At 41.8% G+C, this 26017-nt stretch overlaps 1 protein-coding gene across 1 annotated transcript in view; it reads left to right on the forward strand.

Annotated features, from left to right (window-relative positions):
• The window catches only part of gfra4a (GDNF family receptor alpha 4a), a 109555-nt gene extending 95750 nt beyond the window's left edge, over window positions 1-13805 (forward strand). The window contains exons 7-8 of the mRNA XM_070920524.1: window positions 10960-11129; window positions 13659-13805. Coding sequence (XP_070776625.1) covers window positions 10960-11129; window positions 13659-13805 — 317 coding nt within the window. The remainder of the gene's footprint in view (window positions 1-10959; window positions 11130-13658) is intronic.
• Window positions 13806-26017: the final 12212 nt, after the last annotated feature.

Here is a 26017-nt window from a genome sequence, read left to right on the forward strand (position 1 = left end):
TCCTCTGTAGTCTTTTACCTTTTACCAGAAGCAGCTTTTATTCATCTGACAACAACAACAACAAAACAGATATGATGATAGGAGATCATCCCTCCGAGTGAGTGATAGCACCAGTGACATTAGAGTGACACCAGTGACAAAGTAATACAAACTGTGGCTGCCGGTGTCACAGCAGACGCCGGAGTTTATCCTTGGTTATTATTTTTTTCTAACAACAAAAGAAGACAAGTTCTTACAAAGCTGTCGGCGTGAGTAACAACACCAGTGACAGACCAACGACACCAGTGACAGTACAAAGCAAACTGCAGCTGCTGTCATGCGGTGACGAAGCAGAATGTCAGCGTTTGTTAAGTTTATACAAGGCCTGTGTCTTAGTTCAATTATGACGAACACAACAAAGTATCGTCTTCTCGTCAGACATCACGCGAGACGCCTCTTACATCTGCTTCCACCGGACACGGCTGCATTGAGCTCTGCACCAGCCAGTGTGCCAAAGTCCGCTGGATACGTGGCTGGAACATCTCACCCACTGCCGCGTCACAATCAGCTTGCGTCTCGAGTGTGAAATTCACAGTAACACTTGAGATTACGGCCCACAAATTACATTACTCATTACACCCACGCTGTTCTTTATGCTGTATGTTTTCCAATAAACCACGATAAACTGTGATTGTTTATGATGTGATGATATGACAGGACGTAAAAGCTGGTCGAAGTTCCTCTCCAACATCAGTTTGATGGTCTGTCATCATTTTAAAATCATACATATAAACTTCTGCCGAGGTTTATCCTGATGTTTTGTCCCCGAGCAACAATAATACACCATATTAAATAATGAGTACTAGTATAAGTAAAACATTTTACAATGTAATTTCCCTAAATAAGATATTAGTATCATAAGTATAATATTCTGAAATAATAATAATTTCATTGCAATATAACACAACTTATTCTTCAACCTCTATATTCAGTATTCAGTATTTTATTGATATCCCATATCAAACTGCGAAATAATTCAAATATAATTTTCAGGCAGTAAGTTAAAGCAGTACCAAAGTCATTTGTGTTTGTACGTAAATGCCAATATTATTGTTTGTTGACGTAAGTTTAATATTCAACAAACATTCATTCCTGCCTGTTCAACTCCTCCCTCTGAGTGACACACTGGACTGATTCTCTGTCAGCAGCCGCTGCCTCATTATTTATTCTTTAAATGTCACGAGTGCAATACATATATGTACATACGCAACAGAGCATTACATACATATATATATATATATATATATATACATTGTTATTGTGTATATTTTTTACTTAAACATTGTAAATGTGTATATTTTCTATTTCTTATTTTCTATATTTTTATATATACTCTTATTTCTAAATATACTTGAATGGGAGCACCAGTACTGCATCATTTCCCCGCGGGGGTCAATAAAGTATTTCTGATTCTGATCTGATTCTGATTAAAGACGGACGCTGCAGAGAAAAAGGGAAGGATATCTGGAAAGAACCCAGTTTAGAACAGCTTTTACATTTTATGCTGTAATCTCCTCAGTATAAAGGTACGGTGTTCTCCAGGCAAAATATTTGTGTGTATGGAAGTAGAAAAAGACACAGCTAACATTTACCAGCTTGGTGGTTAATCCAGTAATAAGCGTAATAATCCAGTAGGAAGCAGCATGTCCTCTGCATCAAAGATGGAGACAAAAGCATAAAAAAACATCTGGAGGAGTACCGCCAATAAAAAAGAAGATATAAAGGACGACATACATGAGAAGAAATAAGATTCCTGAAGACCAAGCAGACTAAAACTTACAATATTACTCATTAGAGCCATTATCTTCTTCTCCAGTGACAAAACTCTCTGTACAGTAAATCACTTGTATTAATTGTGCTCCTCAAAGGGATCCCCACTTGACGTGCTGTAATGGGTTTTAATGAGTTAGTCAGTGATTCAAACTTGCAGCTGCAGATTAACAAACAACAGAGCAGCAATCCCTCACAAAGCGTTCCTGGTTTGCCAGAAACCTTCGCAGTGTTGATTGACAGAGCAGGATGTTTTCTCAAATTAATTAAAAGCCTACCAGCCTGTCCATTTTGGAGGAATAGTTACCACCTGACATGCATCGCTGTATGAGATAATGACATTTTGTTAAAACGCTTCTGTTAAACCTCCCAGTGTAATTATGGGGGTTCTCACCCTGAAGGGGTAGAAACCCTGTTGAGTTTGTGCCGGTTTGTTATTATTGTTATTTGTTGTCTTCTGCCGCGGCTCAAATTCCCGTGAGCTAGAATTTGCTACAAACATGAAACTCGGGCCAATAACTGGAAATGATGTGCATTAGCTTCCCAAGAAACATGACCGCAAACAGCCAGATGGTGGCGCTGTCATTCACGTTTTAAAATGTGAGTTTCTAAAGGCACACGTGTCCAGCTCAACGTGCTCTACGAAAAAGCCTCAAGAACCCCTGACATCTGCCGACCTGCATTTTGTGAAAAACACATTTTTGACATCTTTGAGCGAGCTTATCAAAATGTGTATAAAGCTTGTTGATATCTTATTTATTTCCGAGATATTGACCAATGAACTTCCACGAGCGCGTAGTTGAGCACATAAATACACCAAAGTCAACGACCGTCGAGCCAATCAGCACAAAACTTGCAGGATGTGTCCACATAAGTACCTGAAACATACCCTGAAAGTTCCATTCAAATCGACCACTAGGGGGCACTACAGATGCAAAGAATGGGCGTGGCATGACACAAATCACACTCAATCCACTGATATAGTTTGTACAATCATTACAAAACTCACAGGATATGTTTAATAGCAGTGCTGAACCATGTGGCTCATGTGGGTTATTGTACTGCTTCCTTTCGATTAGCACAAAAGGGTTAGAACCCGCTCAACGTTAATTACATATGTTTTCCAACTGGTTGATGGATGTCTTGTTGTTCAATGAAACCCCTCGTGTGCATCCTGCAGCCAGGACTCAGACTTTGCCAAGGTGGCTCTTGTGTGCTGTTTACTGTAAGCTCCTTAGAGACCCAGAAAAACAAACCTCAGACTGACTGGCCTCATTTCCCTCCATCTGAGCCGAAAAAAGAGAAAAAATGCTCCTCTCCTCCTGCCTGAGCAAATGGCGGAAGCCAAACAGCGCATACAGTACGTGATAATAAGGATGAACAAGTTTCTAATGGGAAAGGCGATTCACGGACCAGCGGTGCACATCGCGCTCTCATCTCAATTGGAGTTCAGTTTGGTTTGCCAGGCGCAGGCAGGCCGCTGTTCTATTTTGGGGAGAAAGTGTGCGTAATGATTTGGCAAGGAGAGTTTGGATTCGAGCCAATAATTTGGAAAATGAATGCGCCCTGGGAGAGCTCCTGAATGTTTTTATTTCCCCCATGTTCCTCATGTAATCACAGTACACGTAGAATGATGTGTTATTCATTTCGACGAGAGCCATAAGACTTTCCTCTCCTTCGGTTCTGTTTCACAAGTGGACAGCACGGTCGTCAATTAAATAAATCCTCCTGGTCTCTTTTGGTGCTTACATCTTTTTGCGACTGAATTCAGTGTTTTTTTGCACGCAGGGCCCCCCCCCCCCCTGCTGTTGTGCTGGGGCCTGCTTGCTGAGACAGGACTTCAGATGGCCTTTGATGACTTTGTAATTGAATGTAATTTGGTTGCCTGCCTCCGAACTAATGAGGTGGACGGAGAGAATAGTGGCAGGGAAGAATAGTCGTTTGCAGATAAGGGAGAGGGAAAACTGCTGGGGAAAAAAATCCTTTTCTGGAGTGAGCGCGCTCAGGTTTTAAAAACAGCTGTCGCCCTACCTTACCGCCTCATCAGAGCAATAATAACCACATCACTATGCAGAACAGCAGCTCTGGACTTCTTCATTCTCTGAAAGCTGAGTGTGTCAGGGAAAAGATGAGGGGACAGATGGAGGTGAAGCTCATTTATTTCTGTGATTATTTTAATTTTTCTGGAAGGTAAAGTGGTGTAACAGGGAAAAGTGAGGGTACCCAGCAATATGTCAGTAAGGTTGGGGGGACAGGAAGGGGGCGTGCACAGGATGTGCTCTGCAGTGTGGCTTCGGGGAACCTATGAAGTCAGAAAAAAAAAGAATCCCTCAGGGAGAAACTTAAAAGTCAAAGAGATGCGAGATGGCGGTGCTTAAACAGCCGTGTCCAAACATTTACAAAGGAACTGTCACAACAGCTTACCACTGAAGATATCAATTGGCACTTCATCTCTGCGTGACGGCGGGTGGCGAGGCACGGTGGCGAGCAGCTGGAGTTGCACCTCTCGCTTCTCTCATCCGTCAGCCTGCCAGGGGATCGCTGCACACAGCCGAGCGCTAACTGCACACTTTGAGCGCGCCGGCACACTTTCCCACCTGTCCTACCGACGTTAATGGCCCACAGCACCATTAGCTGGTCCACGGCGTTTCCTGCGAGGTGCTGATGTATTCACACCATCAGCCGGGCTCAATCTGTTTCCCTCACAATTGACTCGTTGCTGTTGTGTTGCAACTTGCAGATTGCCTAATTAGCTGCAGAGCTGGCAGTTACCCATCCCCCACCTCCATCTCTGTCTAGTAGTTGATGCTCAGTGTTGCACCAGTGGAGTCGAGTCGACTCCCTGCATTGATTGCTGCAGAATTTTGTTTGCAAAAGTAAACTACCTCAGGAGGATGGATCAATTTGTTATGATCCTGTGAGAAATCAATGTTTGTGTGTCACACCCCGATACTCCACCGAAGTCTTTGAAATCCCATCACTAATAACCAGTATGTGGCGTCTGAAATCTGAGGTTTTTTTGCTGGGAAACAGATGGAATAATGGTGTGATTTTCATTTCTAAGCACCCTCATCCATCTCACAGTATAAGCTGGAGATATTAATTGATGAATCTCTCATTCATGTCTTCATTTGAGCATATTTTAATTGAAGTGACTTTCATGCAAACGTAATTGCTGCTGAGTAGCCCATTAGCCGAATGAAAATGAATGCTTATAGAATATTAATTCATCATATGATCATAAGTCTTTCTGTTTTTTTTTGGAAATCCAAGAACTTGATGTAATTGGTGTCCTTTGGGGTGTATAAAACCATCCAACAGACTGTGTAAATTATACATAGTACAGAATGTACATACTGTAATATTCCTCCCAGTCACAGCCTACTTACCGTAAGTGGCCCATTTAAATATTGACCATGATCATTATTAACCATTGCAGACAACTGAAAGATGAGAAATTGAAAGGCTGACTGACGTTTAGGTCAAAGTCCCTTTTCTTTTTGACTTTTTCTACAGCATCCCACTTTTCCGTGTCAACAGTAAAAGTAAAAAGAAAAGGGTGAAAAAAGGTATTTGGCTAACCAGAGAATCGAGGCTTGTTCGCCGGGATCTCACGCTCCCTCAACCATCTTTGTTACACACTTGTTTTCAGCACTGACGGCAAAGACGTAAACTATTATCTATTTCAGTCAGGTGAGGATTCAAACCTGACACATCGAAAGCATCTGTTCATTGAATTGAATTACATCCAAACTTGAACATCTGTTCCTTTTACACCCGCGAATGAGAGAGATCTCTAAAGATTCACGTTCCTCCCGTCATCGTAAGAAACATGCAACTATTTTGACAAATTAACAACAAATAAATACACGTGCTTACATCCTAGAACAATTACTGTGATGAACTGGCAGCAGAGATTGTTCCCTGATATTTTGACAATGCTTGACAATGTTGACTGTTGCCATATATGAGTAGTGGTACAATGTGCTGCAGTGTAAGTAAAAAACTCGGGCCGTCACCATACAGTGTCTGGCTCTTCAGCTTCTAAATGTTCCACTATGTGCACTAGCTGGTCACTAACTTTGTGTCTACGTCAGGTGACCAGACACTCGAGCAAGCAGATTGGTCCTTTTCGTTGTTAAATTATTATCAAATCAATCACATTATTGAATTATTATTACTGATGTTTTGAAATGTAGGCAGTATTTTGACGTTGCAGCCGGTTGCAGTGTAACTAACTTTAAGTACAGTATTATATTCAGCTGGATAGTTTAATCGCTAACTGTGTGTCATATTTTTATACTCATCATATGTCTCGTATGAAAAGTAACTACAGCTGTCACACAACACAAGTAAAAAGGACGATATGTTTTTGGAAATATAAAGTAGCCCATGATGGAAATACTCAAATAAAGAACAAGAACTTCAAAGTTCAGTACAGTACTGTGTATATATATATATATATATATATATATATATATATATGTCTGACTGCAGTATATGAGACTATGGCTCGACGGTAGCCTGAGAAGCAAAAAGCAGAACGGACACTTTCTTGAAACGTTCCTCTCATCATGAGACGTGGTTTTTGTCATTTACAGTATAAACATGAGTGATGATGGATGCTGGATCCCACCTGCTGTGCTGTAGCATTTGCATTGCCTTTGAGTCTTACCACTTCACATCGCCATCCATCAAACATGCTCTACAAGTTTTAAACAGAAACACGACGGTACGGTTAGAATTTAAATGAAATCAAGTGTTGTTGAAAGCAGAAAGACAGGCAGCAGCAGGAGGTGACATAACGTGAATTTTTTGGGGCATTTGTTGAACGTAATTGTTGAGTGCTGCTGCTGCGTGGCAGATCGAAATCTATTTGACATCATCATTGTTTGGTGATTGGATGTTCTGACTCAGCTGTTGTGCTGTTTGTGTGTTCAGTCATTACATTTCCTGTAGGCTGGACTCCATATTTACCACCCACGACCAGTGACGCTATTCTCGAGTGTCACCGATGCGTACATTTGTTTTTATCATGCTGGCCCTCTTTTCCCTTCGCAAGCGTTAACACAGGACGACGACAACAGCAGCGAGAACTGATCAATGAGCTCTCTACCTTCCTTCCCACCTTCTCACCCTCTCATAACCTTATTGAGCAAGTCACATAATATTAATGAGTGTGTCCTTTGCAATCAGTTTGTTTTGTAAAACTCTACCCTCTAGTGAACTCACTCATTTCTAATTATGAATTATTAGCATTTCATAATGACATCATTGCACTCAGCAGATATTGGTGGTTTGTGTGTGTCGGGGCTCCACTGCCTGTGACCCTGCGTGGTGCTCGGATTTTACTAATGGGGGAGTCCTGTCAGGTTGAGAGGGTCTGAGAGTGTGTGTCCTTGGTTTTCACTGAGTGAATGAAAGCACTTCTAAATGTGAAAATCCTACAGCATAATTCATATAATTGTGACCTTACTTTAAAATTAATCATTGTGCAAAGAGTGCTTTCCACAATGGAGTAGCCAGCCAGACGGGGGGGCCCAGGTGCAAATTTTGGCCTCTGGCACATTGAAATACCACTATTCCATTATATCCACTGATATTTTCATATATCATAAATATTACTGCAGGAAGTTCCATTACATCATATTTTATGAACATAATTTGGGGCCTTCTGACTCAAGTTTGAATAACTGGTCAAATGCAAAAAAATACGAAAGCATTCTGGGACATTTTAAACGCTAAAATCACAGTGTGAGGCTGAGGCATGGCCTTCATTTTCCTTATATGACATGGGCCTGACCACATTGTGCTTTTTACAGCAGAGCCATCTCTAAGACGCATTGCAAACACACTATGAAACAGGCAGTAAATACAGAGAATTCATTCATTCATTAACCCCATCAGCGTCTGTGTGTGTATGGACATTGCAGCACTTTCAGTGGACTCTTTAATGTTTACTGCACAATCGTCAAGTCGCTGTCGCCAGTGTTTTCCCGTCTAATGAGGATGTCCCCTGTCTGTGCAATCAATGCAATTCTTAATGTGTTTTGTCATCAATTATTTTCCTAATATTTGTCACTGAAGACGACTCTCCTCTGTCTGCTCGGCAGGACACAACCTCTCAGCTGAGCACACACACACACACACACACACATTCCTATAGAGCATGTGGGGGCGGGACTGATGCAGACAGATAGGCTCGTTACTCATCATCATCATCATCATCATCATGCTCACATTGTTGTAAAACGGAGGCTAGTAGTCGTAAAATGTACACACTTGTTAATCAAAACTATTTCATTAGAATCTAACAAGAATAAAATAAAGTAGCCGGCCGGACTCAAATGAGCAGTTGGCTGTTTGGCTGGAGCTTATTTAAAGCTCTGCGCATGAAATCAAACATTGTGTGCATACTTTTCATTTAGATTATAAATTGCACAAGGCGTGAATTTAAACAAAGTATGAAGGACCTTCAGTTCAAGGACTAAATCCATCACTTTGAACAAATGAAGCCCGGAAGGATTCTGGACTTTACCTCACTGTCATGTTACCTGAGGCTACTCAGTTAGTTAATGGGGTTGATTGAAGGACTGTAGGTTGTTGCTGTGGGACGCAGGATTCAGTGAGAGCTATAGTAGTATAGTGTTTGTGTCAAGAAAGAAAACCTCGAGCCACATTCGAGAATACTAATCTAGGGCTCAAAATTCATCAAATTGTGCAGGTGATTTAAATCCAACAGAAATCTGAGCCAGGATAACAACAAGAAATCACTGCAATCTGTGGTTAAATAACATTTTCTCAATTTTCTCTCTATAATGCCAGTTCTCACACACACACACACACACACACACACACACAGACACACAGACACCCGTGTTGTGTTGATCAAATTAAGCTCCTAGCGGGGTCTGATTACATTTAACAAAATGCTTTGTAATTCCTTAAACTACACTAAATAAGGACTTAATTACCACAGGCTCACCTGTGTGAGAGGCTGCTCAAGATCCACTGTAAATACTACTCGCTCCCCATTATGATGTCATGAAGTACACCACCGAGAGAGTATGACGACACCTCGCATACTCCGTTACTCTCGCTCATCCCCGTTTGGGACTGCCTCATGCGGCGTGTGGGAGACAGTACTCAAGGCAGCGACTGTGTGCTGCTCTTTATTGGAGGAGGGAAAGTTAATCAGACATGCATTTGTCAAACCAGCCAGTTAGTCTTCATCCTTGAAGCCTTCTCTCTTGATAAACCAAACACACTGTTTGAGAATAACTTTCAGTGGCTTCTGAAGTCTGGAAAGGGCCAGTTGTTGCCCCTGGTGGCCGATAGAGTCGCAAAGTGGGAGGGGCCGCTGGTTCTGGAAGTGATTTTAATTTAAACAGTATTCTTATTGTTACTTAGCAGACACGCAGGACTCTCCTGAATGCTGTAACGATCGTATAGGTTTACGTTATGCATGTCATTTTGGCATGATGGCCAAAATACTACAATTCCCATGAGCCTCAGCCTCTGTTGCCACGGAGAAGAAGCCACACAGAGGTGCAAATCGGAGAGGTAACAAATTCATAACACAGTCGGGAACAAAACACAACAAAGTTACTGAATTCATCCAAAATCGACTTGAATTGAATTTAAAAGTGGTTTTAAGCTGCAGATTGTGTTTATAGGTTACTCAATACTGTAAAATGTAGCTCCCGCCCACATGACAGAATTTCAAGCTTGGTGATTGGATGTTTCTTGCCGAAATGCGCCGATAATCTGTGCTGATAATTCAACCGGCTGATCCAACCTGCAGCGGTGCTCCAACTGTGAGTGACATAACATTGTCTATGGGGAAAATCAATCAATGGGACTGTTACTTCCAGAACCAGGGGTGCCCGAGAATACTCCCCCCCACTTCGCAAACCCTATCAGAGGAATAAACACTGGAATAACACAAACTTCTGTCTCACACTCACACACTGCTATTCTCTCCACATAGATTATAATGAATTTCATTGTAATTTACTGTCAATCTCACTTACATGCACAGTAAACATCTTCTCATTCACACCACTGTTCAGTCTCACACAAGCTATAGAAAGGAGTGATAATGGGTTGTGAGTGTACTTTATAGCCTAAAAAACTCCACAGCACACTATTATAGCACATAGAGTTCTCTATATACGGAAGTGAATAGTGAACGGGAGGCTGAATTTAGATGCAGCGTTCGTGTTGAAAACCAGCAGGAAGGTCAGAAGTGAGTCAAATTGACTCAGCAAGCCCGCTGACCAGGACTGGATTCAAAAGCGCTGCTTGCTGTTCATTATTCATTTCTGTTCATTATTTTATATTATGACCAGAGTTTTTTCCGTCCGGATGTCATTTCTTTTGCCATTAAGTGAACTTGCATAATATCTGACTTGCAACGGCAACTTGCCTCTTGAGATTTCTGTCATCAAAACTAAAATCTTCAATCTGCCACCGACTGAGGCTCTCGTACATTTACATTTTATACACAGGAAAGTGAATTCCTGCTCACACAACTGTCTCTGTAATGGCAGAGAGTAGTGTTCAGGATTGCAGACTGCGGTGTTTCTTGCCTCAGGAATAACATTTATACTTGTCCCCCAGGCATGTGTTATAAAATATGTTACACATTTTAAGCAGCGTCTTACACTGGTGGCCCAGAAAGGCAACGAGATGCATGCATTTGAAGGAATCTGCTTTCTGTGGATGGATCATTCACTGCTGTTTCAGGGACTGTTAGTGTTTTTCTCTTTAACTGCTGATGCATCACTTCCTGTGAATCATACATGTGGATTTTTATTCAGAAATCTTATTATATACAGTTTGAAATGAATGTTTCAGACCGAAGAGAAAAGTCATTCAGTAGCCTGATGACTCACCCTGAAAGGTTGAGTTGTCCTCACGTGCCATGACCACAAGGTAATTACAGTCCCCCAGTGCATAATTATAAAGTGACCAATTACAAAGAGCCATGTGGGGGGGGGGGGAGCAAAAGGAAACTGGAGGTGATGGCTGATGTGAAAATGAGCAAAGTTTTTCCATTTAGCCCTGAGATGACGAGAACAGCGTCCATCTATTAAACTGCCAGTCACGTCCCTTCAACACGTCGTCTCCGCTGCTCTCGTCCTCTAGAAAATGCCATCCTGGCCTTCGGCAACGGATCGGATGTGAAGACGGGTGCCGGCCAGCCCGGGATGCCCAGCACAGCGACGGACAACCAGAACCCACACTTGGCAACCACCGCCCCGGGCGTCTCCATGGAAACAGAGCAGAACATACTGAGAGCACAGATACCTACTCAGGTGAGACGAGATGAAAATGTGATGTACAACCTTTTGCAAACAGAGAAGCACTAATGGAGACGGCCTCACTCAGAATTGGGTCGCGCTACTGCAGATATCTCTGGGTGTTTGTTTTATCCTGCAGGGAGCAGCAGACGGGTGGGATTTACATTCGCTGCATAATTCAGACAGCGTCAGGTACAAAGTCAGTCACATGAAAACTGAGATGAAGAGAACTGAAGCGCCATCCGTTAAAATTCCCTTTACACCAGCTTTTTCAAGTGTCCAAATTCTGTGTGTAAGATGTTTGAGTTATGTCATTTAAATTCAAATTGTGTACATTTTTCTAACATTTACATTCGTTTGGCAAATGTTTTGTCCTAAGCAACTGTCCAATCCACAGGAGATCAAGGAGAAGCCATCAAGAATAACTAATTCTTTCTAAAAACAGATGAAACACGATGCACTGCATCGCCTTTGCTGCTAATATGAAAGGCGTGTAAATTACAATAACGTGACTCTACACTTGACAGTCAGGACAAAAAAATAAACATCTATAAGTTTCCTAAATGTCAGTTTCCTTCTCTAAAGAGTTTGAGGCTTATATCCTATAATAAAAATGTGACAACTTTATTAGCTGATTCTCCTTTTGTACACAATCAATCACTAAAAACGGTTTTTGGCGATGATGCCTCAAATTTGGTATCATAGAGTTGAGATGAAGTTATGTACTGAAACATGTAAAATGTTACATGTTAAAGTAAATAAGGGTAAAACCTGTTTGTACTGCAGCTTCTATTTGATAGTGCTGACTTAAACTACACACTGTGACAAGCTATTATTGGCTGATAACGTCAATGCATTGATCGGGCTCTGCTGACCACTATAGACCAACCTATTGAGCGTTTATCATGTAGAGAATTGAAGCGAGCGAATGAAGGAAGTGTTGAAGCTTTAAGGTTGGATGTAACTTCTCTGATCCCAGTGGGATCATTGGATCTCTGCAGCAGCAAAAAGGATTCAGCACACAAAGTACAACATAAAACAAAGAACATAATGAGAATAAAAGAGTCAAGATAATTCAAACAAGCAGCGAAACTGAATGTAAACAAACGTGTGTTATGTAAGCTCATGCTACAGATAGTTTAAATACATTGGCGAGACTTCACCAGAGATTTTCACCATGATTGCACATCGCGGACTTTTAAACTTACAATATGCAAAACACTGTATATAAATACATACATAAGCATGCCATCAAAAAGTAAAGGAAGTAAAAGTATCTGTGTGCATAAATATCAAGTAGAATCATTCTGAAAGTTTCTGTCGTTACGAACTTCACCAAACTATCAACAGCCAGTTGTTGGAGTTGTGTCGGGGGTGTTTGGGGTGTTCTGGGAAGTTCAGTTGTCATCACACATCTCTAAACGTGCAGCGTGAACATATAGAATACTTGAACTGTCTCATATCCATAACTGCTTCATCAACAGTATAAACATGTTCTGTAAACATCATTAATGTAGCCCATACAATGAAGTAGTAGAGTAAACAACGATTAAAGTCTCTTGAACATAAATTTTAATGTGGACAGCCTGTTTTGCATTAAACATACACGCTGGTGTTTCAGATTTTAATAATGAGGAGAACTTTATAAATAATATAATTCACTTCAGGCTACGGAAATGTGTTCCATGTATTTGGCTCCTAATGGGAACCGTGCAGAAAATGGTGTAGATAACAAAATTGACAATCCGCCAACAGATATAAATAAACTTCACAAGCTAAACGTATAACTGGGCCACTTACTTATTTCCAGAGGGAGAGCTGAAGAAAAGGGCCGAAAGCCCAAATGACATATTCTCGCCTCGGGTCCTCTGAGCTCCTCAGCCCACGCACGATTGTTTCAACAGTGTGTATCATCCTCTGACCGCATTAGACTTAATATTAAGGTTTTGTCACCCGATAGCCGAGGATGGAGTCAGGATCAGATAAAGCGTCAGTGAGCCGACACCTGTCAGAGGTAATTAAACCAGTAAATTAGCTCCGAGTCGTATCATCACACATACGACTCTTCAACCAACATCCTGTCGCATTTAAATAACCACCTCTGATATGTTAGATTTCAGATTTCAATCAAATCTGGCTCGTCCACATTAGCAAGTATATGAAGTGATAAAATGATTGACAGTTTGCATAGTTTCTTCCACAAACCTCTGAGAGTTAAGGGGCAAAGAAAACAAAAAGAAAAGACTGTGATGGGTTGAGGAAGTTTTCGTGTGAAGGATGGAGAGAGAAGAAGGGAATAATCTAGAGATGGACATCAACTGACTGTAGAGTTTATTCTGAATATGTTCGCAGCCAGAAACATCTCTCGCTGTGAAATTGCGTCTGGCTGAGTGGCAATATCACTTGTCTTATTTTGCAGCTGTGGATGTGGAACATTTGGCCATTATACCCACATAGTTGCTCATAAAAAAAGGCAGAAGCAGTTTGCTCTATTATTCTACAAAAAAAATATCTAATAACAACATGTGTCCATTTTCTTTTTAGGTAAACGAGAACGACAGATTGTGGGGCGACGAGGGAGACTCCACTCTTCCCTCTCCAGGCCTGTCGGACCGCGGAGCCGAGCCCGTCCACCTGTCCCTGCTGCTGGGCCTCGGCTGGCCGCTCCTCCTGCTGCTCTCCGACCAATAAGAGGCCTCGCTCACCTGGCCTCCACGGACAAAACTCCGGACCCAGCCGGGGGGGGGGGGGGAGGGTGGATGTGAGAGAGAGAGAAAGAGCCATTTCTATGTGTCAAACGACGATGGGGGAAAGGGTCGACTCTGTGCCGCCCCGCTCCCCTCTCCCTCTGTCACAAAAATCACACTTAATCTCTGTTTGTGAATCATGACTCAGAGCAGATGTGTTGTGCAGCCCACGCCCTTAAAAAGACCGCCGGGGAGGGTGCCGCTCACGGGGGGGGGGGGGGGGGGGGGACACAAAGTACACACCTCATTTCTTGCTTCACACCTGCTCAAACACAAACTGTTACACACACGCAGACTTTGCTCATCTGAAAATAACGTCCAAGCTCAGTGAAAAGGGTTGAGAAGGTGTACAGTGAAGAGACACTGAAGATGCAGCGCAGGAATACTCCCAAAAATATACAAAACGAAACAAAAAAAAAAAAGTGTTTCTTTTCTTTTGTCCCTGAACATTCCTCGATGTAAAAGAAAAATATTAAATGTTAAGACTTTTCTCTCAGATGAACTGTGATGAAGTGTAACGAGATTTAAGGTGGATCTGTGTGTGTGTGTGTGTGTGTGTGTGTGTGTGTGTGTGTTCACACGCAGCGCTCTGCTCATTCAGCTTTGTTCTTTATTTCGATGCCACATTTGTTTTATTTTAATCAGACATAATTTTGTTCCGCAGAATGTTAGATGGAAGCACTCGTTATAATCCAGTCAAATCACAATGGACTTCTTTGACTGTTTGTTGTTGTGGCAGGATGAAGAGTTCATTTCCAAACAGAGAATATATATATATAGAAACACTTTTAACACTTTTCATTTGAACATTAAGAAGAGCTCTGAAAGTCTGTGAAAGTGTTTTATTTTGTCAAACAAGGACCTACATTACTTACTAGCCTTTGATGTATTGTAATTTCTTTTCATTTTAAATCATTTTGTATGAGTAGATGTCACTTTGGAGGGGGGGCTCTTCACATATTCATTCATTCAGCTTTAAGTGTGTGGGCCTGACAAACATTTGGGTTTGTTCCTCGTCAGAAATGTATATATATATAAAAAAAAAAAAAAAAAGAATCATGTGGTTTTAGTGAAGCAACAAGAGATGGAAACAAGTTTATATTTTTTAAATGTATGTGGACTTTGCCGCAGAGAAAACAGATATCTATAGACACGTTTGTGACCAATCATGTTTTGCCGTTGCGGGTGGACTCGTGGGAAAACAGACGGCCCGGGTTTTGATGCATGAACGGATGCATCTGTCTTTTTCCGAGAGACTTGCAAGATGAGGGTGGCGACCCACGTTGGCCCGCTACCTGCTGGGACTCTTCACTCGACGTGGGACACCAGAGGATTTACAATATGTACTGTAAAAGCACAGCAGCTCTGCTTTGTGGAGCGGACACGTCTATGAAACCTGTTGAGATGGAGAGGCCGAGGTTGGTTTGGAGCAAACGCTCTAAACAAGGAATGTGTCATCTTCAATACTGCCATTGAATTCAGTTATCTGGAGAAGAAACACCCATTTGTTTCACTGCACCATTAAATGACACAACATATGCTGATTTTAACACAAAGAAAACGTGTTGCCCCCGAGCTGCAAGCAGACCTGATGAAAATGACACATTCTAGTTCAAGTTGGACCTAAAGACGCTCACAGTATAAGCTCATAATATTGTCATAACAGCACAATACTTGTTGGATTTTGCCTGCCAAGTTCTACAGGAAGGAGAAAAAAAAACAGTTTATTCTTCCTCATTGATGCCCATGTAGATTTGAAGTGAGACCCCACATGGGTCTTAAAAGGGTCGTGAGGACATAAAAAATAATTCAACACTTAAAGGAGCAGTTCACTCCAATTACAAACATTTTCTCACACACCTCTAGTGGGACCCAGTCACGCTGATATTTTTTGGTTTTCAGGTTTTGAGACATTGTTTTCTGAGATTGCTGCTGCCATCCAAATACAATAAAGATAATTGAACTTTTCCTTTGGAACTACGTTCTCGTGATGTTACTGTTGATACCAAAGCTCGTAGGCGTCTGTTAAGTACGTACAGCAGCTTCCACTCAAGCTCCACAATCACATGACTGTTTTGAGTTTTGTTTTACTGCCCATCTGAACTCCACATGTGTTACCCCCCACTATTGCACTATTGCCCCACTAGAAATAGGTGTATTTATATAAAGTTGTTATGACGGATGTGTCAGCTGCCAATGTGGACATAGAGCAAACAACGCCCAACAAATGTAAGTCCAATTCTCCCTCTCTTTTAGCTCCGTTTTGCTCTCCACCAACTGTTGAGGGAAATATCTCTTCATCAGCTAAACTAAGCTAACTTTGTCAGCTGTTTGGTGTTTGGTGCTGGTAGTGTACAGTGGATTTATCAGAGAGAAAACAGCTGCGCGCCACAGCTGGAAAAGACACTAATGAGTGAATGAAAACTAAATTTGCTGCCGTAAAACAAAAACAACTTGAAACAAAGTGAAAAGCTCCGTAGAGCTGAGGGGAACTGCACAATCGGGTGGTAATTCTCAGGGGGTTCGTCACTACAAATCTCCCTTTTAGCATCACAGGAGTCATTTGAGCCACTGTGAATGAAAAAAATATTGATTTGCGCACCTTTAACGACATTGTATTGTGTGAATTGTGTTTTATAAAACACGCAGGAAAACATATTGATTATAGCAGAATTAGCCAGGAGATAATACACCTTTATAGCGATGTTAAGTTACATTAGTAGAGAATCGTGCTACAATTGATTATACGTGTTTATACCAACAGGCGTCACTACTGAACATGTTCCATCATTAACTTCTTTTTTCAAAAGAAATAGTCCCGACAGAAACTGTCCAGAGTGACTGGGACATGGACGGCTGATGAAAGACTTGTTCCTGTTGAGTTTTATTTGCGTTGGCAGAAGTTTAAAAGGCACATAAGATTGAAACTCTCTGCATGGCTAGATAGATCACCACTGGATGTAAGTGAGAAATATTTATTTGTGATTTGTGTGGACTGAAAATTACCAAAACTGCAGTTATGTGGTTTTATGGCGATAAGAGAGTCTGAGTGATACCTCTGGTTTTCACAAAGCCTCCGTCTCTTATCGTGATGCGACACCAGCCGAGCTCTGTCGCCCCGCTTTGATTTGTCCTGAGATTCATCAGTCAGCAGGCGTCGCGTTGTGTTGCTCCGGCGCCGTGAGGTGACCGACCAACCTGCAGACCGGCAGAATCCCAGAGTCCCCGACACTTCCTGCAAATAAAGACGACACAGTAAATGGAGGTGAATTCTGACCAGTTTTCTTGTGCAAAGGGGAGGTACTTTTTTTCACCTGTCCAGACTTTTTTGGTCTCCTGACAAAATGTGACTCTTGACCCTCATCCAGCGTCACTGCTCTGTATTTCAGAGGAAGTTCTCGCCCTTTTTCTCCCTCTAGCAGCACCCCTGGCATTAAGTTAAAAACCCATTTTCCATCTCACACAGGGCCTGAATTGTAAAGATGTTATAATATAGTGTATATACTACACAGTGTATACCATATATATGATGTCTACAACATTCTTACCTTGGGTAACAATAAGAAAGGATTTTATCCAAAGTTTTGACAGAGAAAATCTTTGAGAGGCTCATTCTGACATCAAAACTTTACAAAGCACAACTCTGCACATCAGAAAGTTTAATAAATGAGACCCCCGGTGTAAACAAACCTAAAGCAAATTTGTGTTTCTTCTAACCTACTGCATACCTTAAGGCGTTATTGTAGTAAAAATATCAAAAAGTGCCTGAAAGTAACCTGACTCACCCACATCGCTTGTTTTGGCTGAAGGAAAGGGCTCAGGCAGTCATCCCTTTACAAAGTGAGACTCCAGCTGCCTGTGTGCCACCTGTGTTTGCATATGGCGGATGTGATTGGTCCCAGTCTCCTTGTTTTGGGTCAACAGCTATGTGGGACAGACCTCCTGCTGTCCTACATACTGTAGCTGTTGGGTCCATGGCTGCTGCTGCTGCTGCTGCTGCTGCAGGCTGGTAAAAGGCTGAAACTTTGACCACCAACAGGAAGCTGAGTAGAGTCCAGCTGATGTGGGGCTTTAAACATCTGTAATGGGGTTTCTTAACCTTTCCTGGCCTGTGACATTTTCAGGTCCCCAAATTCTTCCCTCCATCAATTAAAGATTCATCAGGTTTCAGCAGCACAGATGGAACTCCAAGAGTTCAACACTAAACAACCACGTTTTAAAAATAGGAATTTATAACTTAAGTTGTTCATGATTCCATGCTGTTAAAGGTTTGTTTACGTCAGTAAAATGAGTAAAAACAGGTCTACAGGTCTTATTTTCCATCTAGTATGTACAGTATTAGTAAATATGTAATAATAGCTAACACAACGGTCAAAATCTATGACTGAGCCTTTAAAACTAACCAGGTGACATCAAGAGAAACTCGTTGTGTTTCTGCAGTGTCGTGTCGGGCCTCCTCCACGTTTCACCACATTAGGTTTCAGATAAAAACATCATAATACAAACAAACAAGACCATGAGTGATGTGAGCAGTTTGCTGCTGGCCTCAACACAACACACAGTCTGTTACGTTCTAACTGCGTTCTTCTTTTGGGTTGTGTTAGCTTACCTTATTATCATCGACATTTCTGTGGTGTTTGGCCTTCATCCTTCCTCTTGCTCTTTAAAAAGAGATCCATGTGGAGTGAAGCCAGCGTGGAGGAACAAGCAGCAACATCCTCTGTGAAGCTCAGAGAGCAAAAGCTGGCTGCAAATCTGACCATCTTCATGTAAAAAGAAAAATAAATGATTTGGAATCAGTTTGTTTTCTCTGCAGGAAGAAAAACATGATGCTAAAACACTCACTGCTAGTGGTAATATTATTAAAACAATACCAACTGCTGTTGAGGAAGAAGAGATATGATCTTATCTGGCCATCAGTCAAAAACACTATCAGGAAAAATTATAGTTACATCACTAAATGGTGATAAATATCCTTAAATACTCACCACACGTCACATGATTACAATAGGTGACACTTTAGGAGCTGCTGCTATCACCATGTTAGCATCGTGGAGCTCTTTTACACTGAAGGGGGAAAAAGGCAGAAAGCCAAATGAGAGCAGTGAAAACTTCTGCATCCCAAAAATGCCACAAAAGGAGGAAGAAGTTGGGAGAAACGTCCTGCCAGCGTTTCCCAAACCTCTCCTGTAAACCTCTTGTCATGCCTGTTTTATATCTCTCCAAAACAGCTGATTTAAAAGGATCAGCAGTCTGAAACACTCCAGGAGAGGGTCAGAGGAGTCTGGATAGCAACACAGAACAGCTGAATATCAAGACCAATCACCTGCACGGTTAAAAAGGTGGCATTTTGATATTTAATCAAACATTTCAAGCGTTATTACCTGCTGCCAAACTGACATTTAATCTGAGAAATTGATGGAACAGCGAATAAGTTAATGAATTCCTTCCAAAATGTGGAAAACGCTGACATATAGAGCCCATGGGTTCATTCTGTATGAATGGCTTATCAATGGATATTAGAAAGGAGGCAAATGTATTGCATTACATCATATAAGCACATACTCAGAGTGGTGGTATTGAGTATCTGTAGCTGCAGACAACCTCAGTCTACAAACACATGATTTAAACCAACATGGTGGACGGAAAATGGGGATTTGTTCCAGTTTCACTGTATGTTTCACAGTCAGCCACTTAGTTAATTATTTGGGCCCAACAATGGGCTAATTTCTCTGAGCAGCAATCTGGAAAAAAAGAAAATACTAATAACATTTTGTACGAGCTGCAGTCTGGAGGGAACTTTTCCTTCTGCAACAGTAAAGAAGATGATTTTTAATTAAAGGCCAATATCAAACCAAAACTCAAAGTGTTAAACAGGATCAGAATTACTATTGTCGTTGGTGTTACATAACACATTTAGACATCCGTTGATGATCTTAGCAATACGTAAAAAAATGTGTTTCAAACTTCCTCCACCTCCAATATCAGGATATTACTGTGAAAGCTCATTTAACGACTGCGCCTTCTATGTGATATTATGATACATGTGTCTTTTGTGTTTTTCATTCATGAGATACGCTAGCTTAAAGCAACCGCAAAGGACATTTTGGCCATCTTTGTTTATATAAGGATCAAATGAATGAATTAGGCTCATTGGATTACACCCTGTTACCCTGTTAGTACTTCTAAACTGTCACCAGGATACGTCAGGCTAAAAGCCCATTAATAGCTGCAGAAGACACAACAGAGCTTTTACTGTGAAAATCCGATATCACATACTGAACCTGAAAGTGTCACTCAGGTTCCTAAACAAAGAATGTTCACCAGGGACAATGCACATGAATCAACACTTCAGTTCACACATCAATGTTAGCTAATGAGCTCATTTTCATCTGTGTGAAGAATATGGAAGAAAGTGATCACACACAGAAATGTCTCAGTCAGAAACTGGTGCAGTTATCCGCAGAAGAAGCCTTCGCCTCGTTGAAACGAGTCCGCAGGTATCAGCCGGCGGAGCCACGATGTTTGGGCTGAGAGCGTAGAAGAGCAGGTGATTTTGATGGAGAGGAGATTTGATTTTTAATCAATTTCATCTTTTGATCATATTACATTATCTTCCTTAGTGAGTTGACCAGTTATGGTCATGGAATTATAAATGGTCATCAACTAAATGGACCTTGTGGTGAGATTGTTTTCGTCAGATGCTATTTCCAAAGTCAAGAATGAACTTTTGATCTCAATTCTAAGCCGACATGGACGAGAAATCCTTAAAGTGCTTAGAGACATGCGATGACAACCAGATAAACTCTATCTGCTGTGGAAGATCATGCCATATGATTGAAAGCTCCAGAATAGCTACTAAATGGGCCTTGTGGTGGGATTATTTGTGTGGTAGGATTTTAACGTTTTAGCTCCTCAAAAACAATTTATTCCTAGACAAATAATGCTGTCTTACGGCCATTTTGAGCTGGTACAAACATCTTGGATGATGTCTGTAATTTTAAGAAGACATCTGTTTTGGTTTTGAAGTGCCTCCTGCACATCTGCAGACAGGCTTTCCTTCCCAATATGGATTAACTGCAGATTATTTATGAGTGAAAGCCGTCAACGTAACAAGCACTGAGGGGAAAAACATCATCATAAGTCAGAATCTGACAGCTCAGTATACAGGATGAAGCGGGGGTGGATGGATCGCAGCAACTCCTCTGAGAAATGTTTACTAATTGTGATAATGCGTCTAATGCTGTCAGCAAGACGTGAGAGAAAAAATGTCGGCGACAAGAAAACACAAATGCAGCATTTCCGAGAATTACATTTCACTGTGTAACCTTTGTTCAGCAAATTTGAAATACGACGGGGGACATTTTTTTTTTGTTACGGACGTTATTGCCCCTGACAGCTCTGCTGAAAAACAGGCCGAATCAGAAGCTGAGGAGAGATAATTATATTAGACTGTTTGATGAAAGCAATAAAGCCTAGATGACCTGAAAATGGGCAGATGCATGTAAAGTCTGCAAACAATCTGTGCTTACTCGGAATTACACTCAGAAGAGGAGGAGGAGGAGGAGGAGGAGGACTGGTGGGGGGGTGGTTTCATAAACAGCATCGCCATAATGTGAAGAAAAAATAAGACCCTCATTATCAGCCAACTGCTACAGAGCAGCAGTGTGCAGCCTGTCAAAATGATCAGGATGGATTTAGTCAAAGACTTGGAATCAAAGGGCAGCACCTAATCATCTGTTTACAGCGTATAGGAGCTCCTCAGGCGAGAGAAAACAAGGTCGGACAAGGTAGTGAAGAAAGAGAGAGGAGGAGAGCGCGAAAGCAAAAGGTGGGAGGTGGAGAAAAAGGAGAGAAAATTATGTAGAAGGCTGAAAGAAAGGAAGAGGAGAAGGAATATATAGATGAGAGAGACGGGAAGGAGTGGAGTTGGGGAAGTGGGAGGCAAGAGGGAGGGGTAGAGGAGGGAGCAGCAACAGAGGAGAAAAAGAAAGCTACAGGGATTAAAATGAAAAGAGACGGTGGGTGAGAAAATAAGAAAAAAGAAAGCTGAGAGAAGAAAAGGAGGGATGGAGGGGTAGAAGACAGTAGCAGGGAAACAAGAGGTGTATATACAAATAACAGGAGAAGGGATTAAATAACAGAATGAAAGAAAGAAAGAAAGACAAGGTAGTCAGAGAGAGAGGACAAAGGGATATAGAGAGAAAGAGAAGGAGAGGGTGAGAGGAAAGGTGGAGGCAAGGGGAGAAAAAGGGGGAGGAAGGTAACGGGGTAAGAGATCTGAGGGATGGAAGGAGAGTGGGTGACAAAAAGAAAAAGCAACAGTTGGAAGAGAGGGAGGAAGAGGAGAAGCTGTAGGGGGAAGGAGAGGTGAGGGAGATGAACAGACATATAGAAAAGGACGGAGAGGTGAGGAACAGATGGAAAAAATAAAGATAAACACAGATGGATGGGGTGAGTGGGAGAAGTGTGAGATGGGGTGAGAATAAAGCGAGAGCCAAGCACGGGGGAGGAAAGAGGGAGCGAAGAGTAAAAAGTGGAGAAAGTGAAAGAATAAGAGAAGGAGGGAAAGAGAGAGAGAGAGGAGAGGAGAGGAGAGGAAATAAGAGCTCAGAGGCAAAAGAGAAAGATGAGGAGTGAAAGGAGGAGAAGAGAGTGGGAGAGGGAAACAAAAAGAGACGTGGAGTGAGGGAGAGGTGGGAGAAGGAGGGAGATTAAAGGGAGAGAAAGAATGAAAGAGAGATGCGGGATGACTGGTGATGAATAATTGCTGGTGAGAACACAGCGGCTCACCGACACTCAGCCTCTCCTGCCGCCGCTTAGCTGGAGGGCTCGGAAACATCAACAGCGGCATTAAAAATAGCAGCGATTATTTGAAAACAAGCCGGGGGAAAAGTGTATTTACAGATAATAATTCTCAACATTTGTTTCATCCTACTCGGAGCTGCAGACGGGCGTGGTGTGTGACAATGTGACGATTCCAACATGTGGGGGGGGGAAACTGTTGGTTTTTCATTTGTAATCCAGACTGAGGCATCGTGACACCCCCAGAGCAGACCGACATGCCCTGATGTCTCCTGAGGATGATCTCTAAAGATCTCTGTGACCCCCCCAGGAACAATGAATTGGCGTAGATGTTCGTTAGCCTCATAGAAACACGACTGTCAACACGTTTCAATCCCACTGTCACTGATTTCTGTGGGGGGGGGGGCGAGCGATTCGATTTTCCCTAACTAATCACTAGAGACCAACGTATCCACCTGAATCTTGACAACAGCATTGATTGGCTAACCGTTAGACCCCCTGCGGCACTCATTGGATCAATAGCTTTTCAACCAACAAACCGCTGTTTTTAGTGACCTTTGACCTTTTACTGTAGTACCACCGTCAAAAATGCAATTATCAGATTGCCTTGTGAACAGTTTTGTTCCCTTTATGAACCATTTTCATGTATCTCATAGTTTCCTCTGCTGCCAAACTCCAATCCAAATAAAAGTTTCTTAAGGACATTTATGAATTTGATTTTAAAGACTCCCTGAGCTCGAACACCACGGCCTCTAGGGGCTGCTAACACGGCTTGTTTTTGTAGTTACAGCATCAAAGAAAAGCTTTTTTAAATTTGAGTGCACTTACTTGAAAGACATCTTACCAGAAACCTCTGCCACTCCGGGCCGATTCAAACAAGCACGGCAGTTTGTTTGAAACGGGGTGAAAGGTAGTTATGAGACAAAACAGCGATGTGGATTTTCACATTTAATAATAGACAAAAATGTTCTGTCATTCTTTTATGTACATCAGTAATAACATGTTCAGTAAGCTATTATCCTCAAGTTTTACACGTAGTTTCATCAGCTTCTAGTAATGCTTGTTCATCTTTACACTGCTGTCTTACATACAAAATATGCCATGTACTGCAGTCACATTTATAAAAGCCTGGAGAGGTTCGCCATAAATGATTTTTTAAAACCATTCAACAAATGTCATTCACAATACTTTCTCATTATTTACAAAAAAACAGCAACTGCTAAATTATACATATTAACAAACTATTCCTCAGTATATATAATGCCGCTATACAAATAGAGACAGAAAGAAAGAAAGAGGGTAATGCCTGATTTTACAATGACCTTATTCTGATGCTTTAAACTGTGTATTCAAGCATTTTAAATACATATTAATGCTGCCAGTGTTTGAGAAAACTCTACTGTGAATATTAGGGAGATTTCCAGTAACTAATCACGCTTTATAAATATGTATTTGCTGTACATTGCTATCGGTTAATACAGAGATTAATAAGCTGAAATAAGGCCACTGTAATGTTAAAGTGTTACCCGATAAAGTTTGAGGCTTGGAAAGCGGGGTGAGATAGAGGGAGTTGCTCATCTCTTTAAATCGAAACTAATTTGACAGGTATTTCATGGGTACGGGGGCAGACAGCGTACAGGGTTCCTACACAGTTCCCTTTGCAGACGTCCGCACTCCCTCTCAGATATTTTGAGCCGCTCGGGGGCCACTTCACACTCCGGCAGCTCAAAGCGGTGGCCAGAGGTAATCGTCTGGAAAATCTGAACTTTAGGACCCAGGAATCCTGTAACGCAACATCAGTACAGCGCACACAGTAAAGTCCGTGTTAACCAACAGGGCTGAGCTTTGATGCGTTAGACCAAAGGGAAGAAGCCAAAAGATTTAACCTTCTCGGAGGTTTGTGTTGTGCTCTTTAGTTTGGATGCGTCACTTCCATGAGGTCTTAGTTAGGAAGGCTGGGACACTCCTCTCCATTGCAACTATAACTTGTGATTCAGGAAAAAAAAAAAAAAACCTCCAGCCACAGCCACACAGCACCTATTTAAAACAAGGCTGAAGGTACGAACAGGAACGTAGGAGTAAAACTGAACTCCTCAGAGATTTAGTTTGAAGCCACAACATGGGGAGATGCTAACAGCTAAAGCGGACTAAACCCGGCCCGAGGAAGGACAGCAATTAATGCGTCCAGTTTGGGAGGAGCGTTGCTGGGAATGTGCTGAGGACACCAAACCAATGTGGGCTTCGTATAAAAAAAACAAACATATATCTATCTGTACCAAGGTTAACGTGACAGATTATCATAGATTTTAGGTCACCTTGTCCAGCCCTACCACAGAGGTCTGATTTAGTCCCACCCTAACAGCTGTAACTAAACTAAAAGGACAGTGAGGGAGATGTCAATCAAGCACCGCCTGTGGACACCCACACACCTGAACAGCCAAGTTTAATCAGCCAAAAAATGAATGAAAACGCTTCCCTGGGTGGACCAGGGAGGAAAGTCTCCAATAACTGTTGAAAATGCGAATATATTCTAAATATTCCTAATCACTTTTGATGCTTTGAGACGCTGCAGACCTGTGTAGGAACCCAGTGTGAGGCTGCTGACTGCAGATTTGGGTCAAATAGCATTTACAGATAATAGAGTTTGTTTTTCATCACTTTGCATCATCATATTGCAATTTGAAATGGGTGAGACTGGCCACACAGGACGACCAAACATAATAAATAGTCTAGTTCGCCAAATAAGTGTTACATCAATCATAGCATAGAGGTAAAAACAAACATCTAAGAGTAGTTTGTAGACACTATCAGACCCAGGATCTGCTTGTCTGACCCATCGGGCAGAAACAGATCATGGTGTGCGAGGCTCTGGACAGGCCGCAGACCCTAACCCAGACCTCACATTTTCTTTACAAGTACAAGCGTCTTTCTCAACACATCTTCAACAAGACAGACCAGCTCTTACGTGGTCGGACCCGTGACCTTTCAGTTACTGTGCTGTCTGTGTTAACCACTGAACTTCCCCGCCCCCCCCCCCGGGCCAGAGAGGAGCTGATGACAGCAGGCTGCTGGGACTTACAAAGTGCCTCCAGCGAGCTCCAGTTTACAGATTCAGCGTGGCTGCACAGGCGATTTTTTCATTTTACATTCATTTACAAAACAAAAAACACAATCTTCATTCTTTGTGAAATTATTACTACAGTACATTTGAATCAGACGTAGAACAGATTCAGATCTGAGGAGTCTCTTTGCAAAATGAGATCTCTGCTTTGTGAGAAACTAAATCAAATTTGCAACCGAAGACATTTGTACATTTTGTCACTGAATATTGGAGAATGCAATAAGTGTCTT

The sequence above is a fragment of the Enoplosus armatus genome, chromosome 15, assembly GCF_043641665.1.
Source record: "Enoplosus armatus isolate fEnoArm2 chromosome 15, fEnoArm2.hap1, whole genome shotgun sequence".
NCBI classification, from domain to species: Eukaryota; Metazoa; Chordata; class Actinopteri; order Centrarchiformes; family Enoplosidae; genus Enoplosus; species Enoplosus armatus.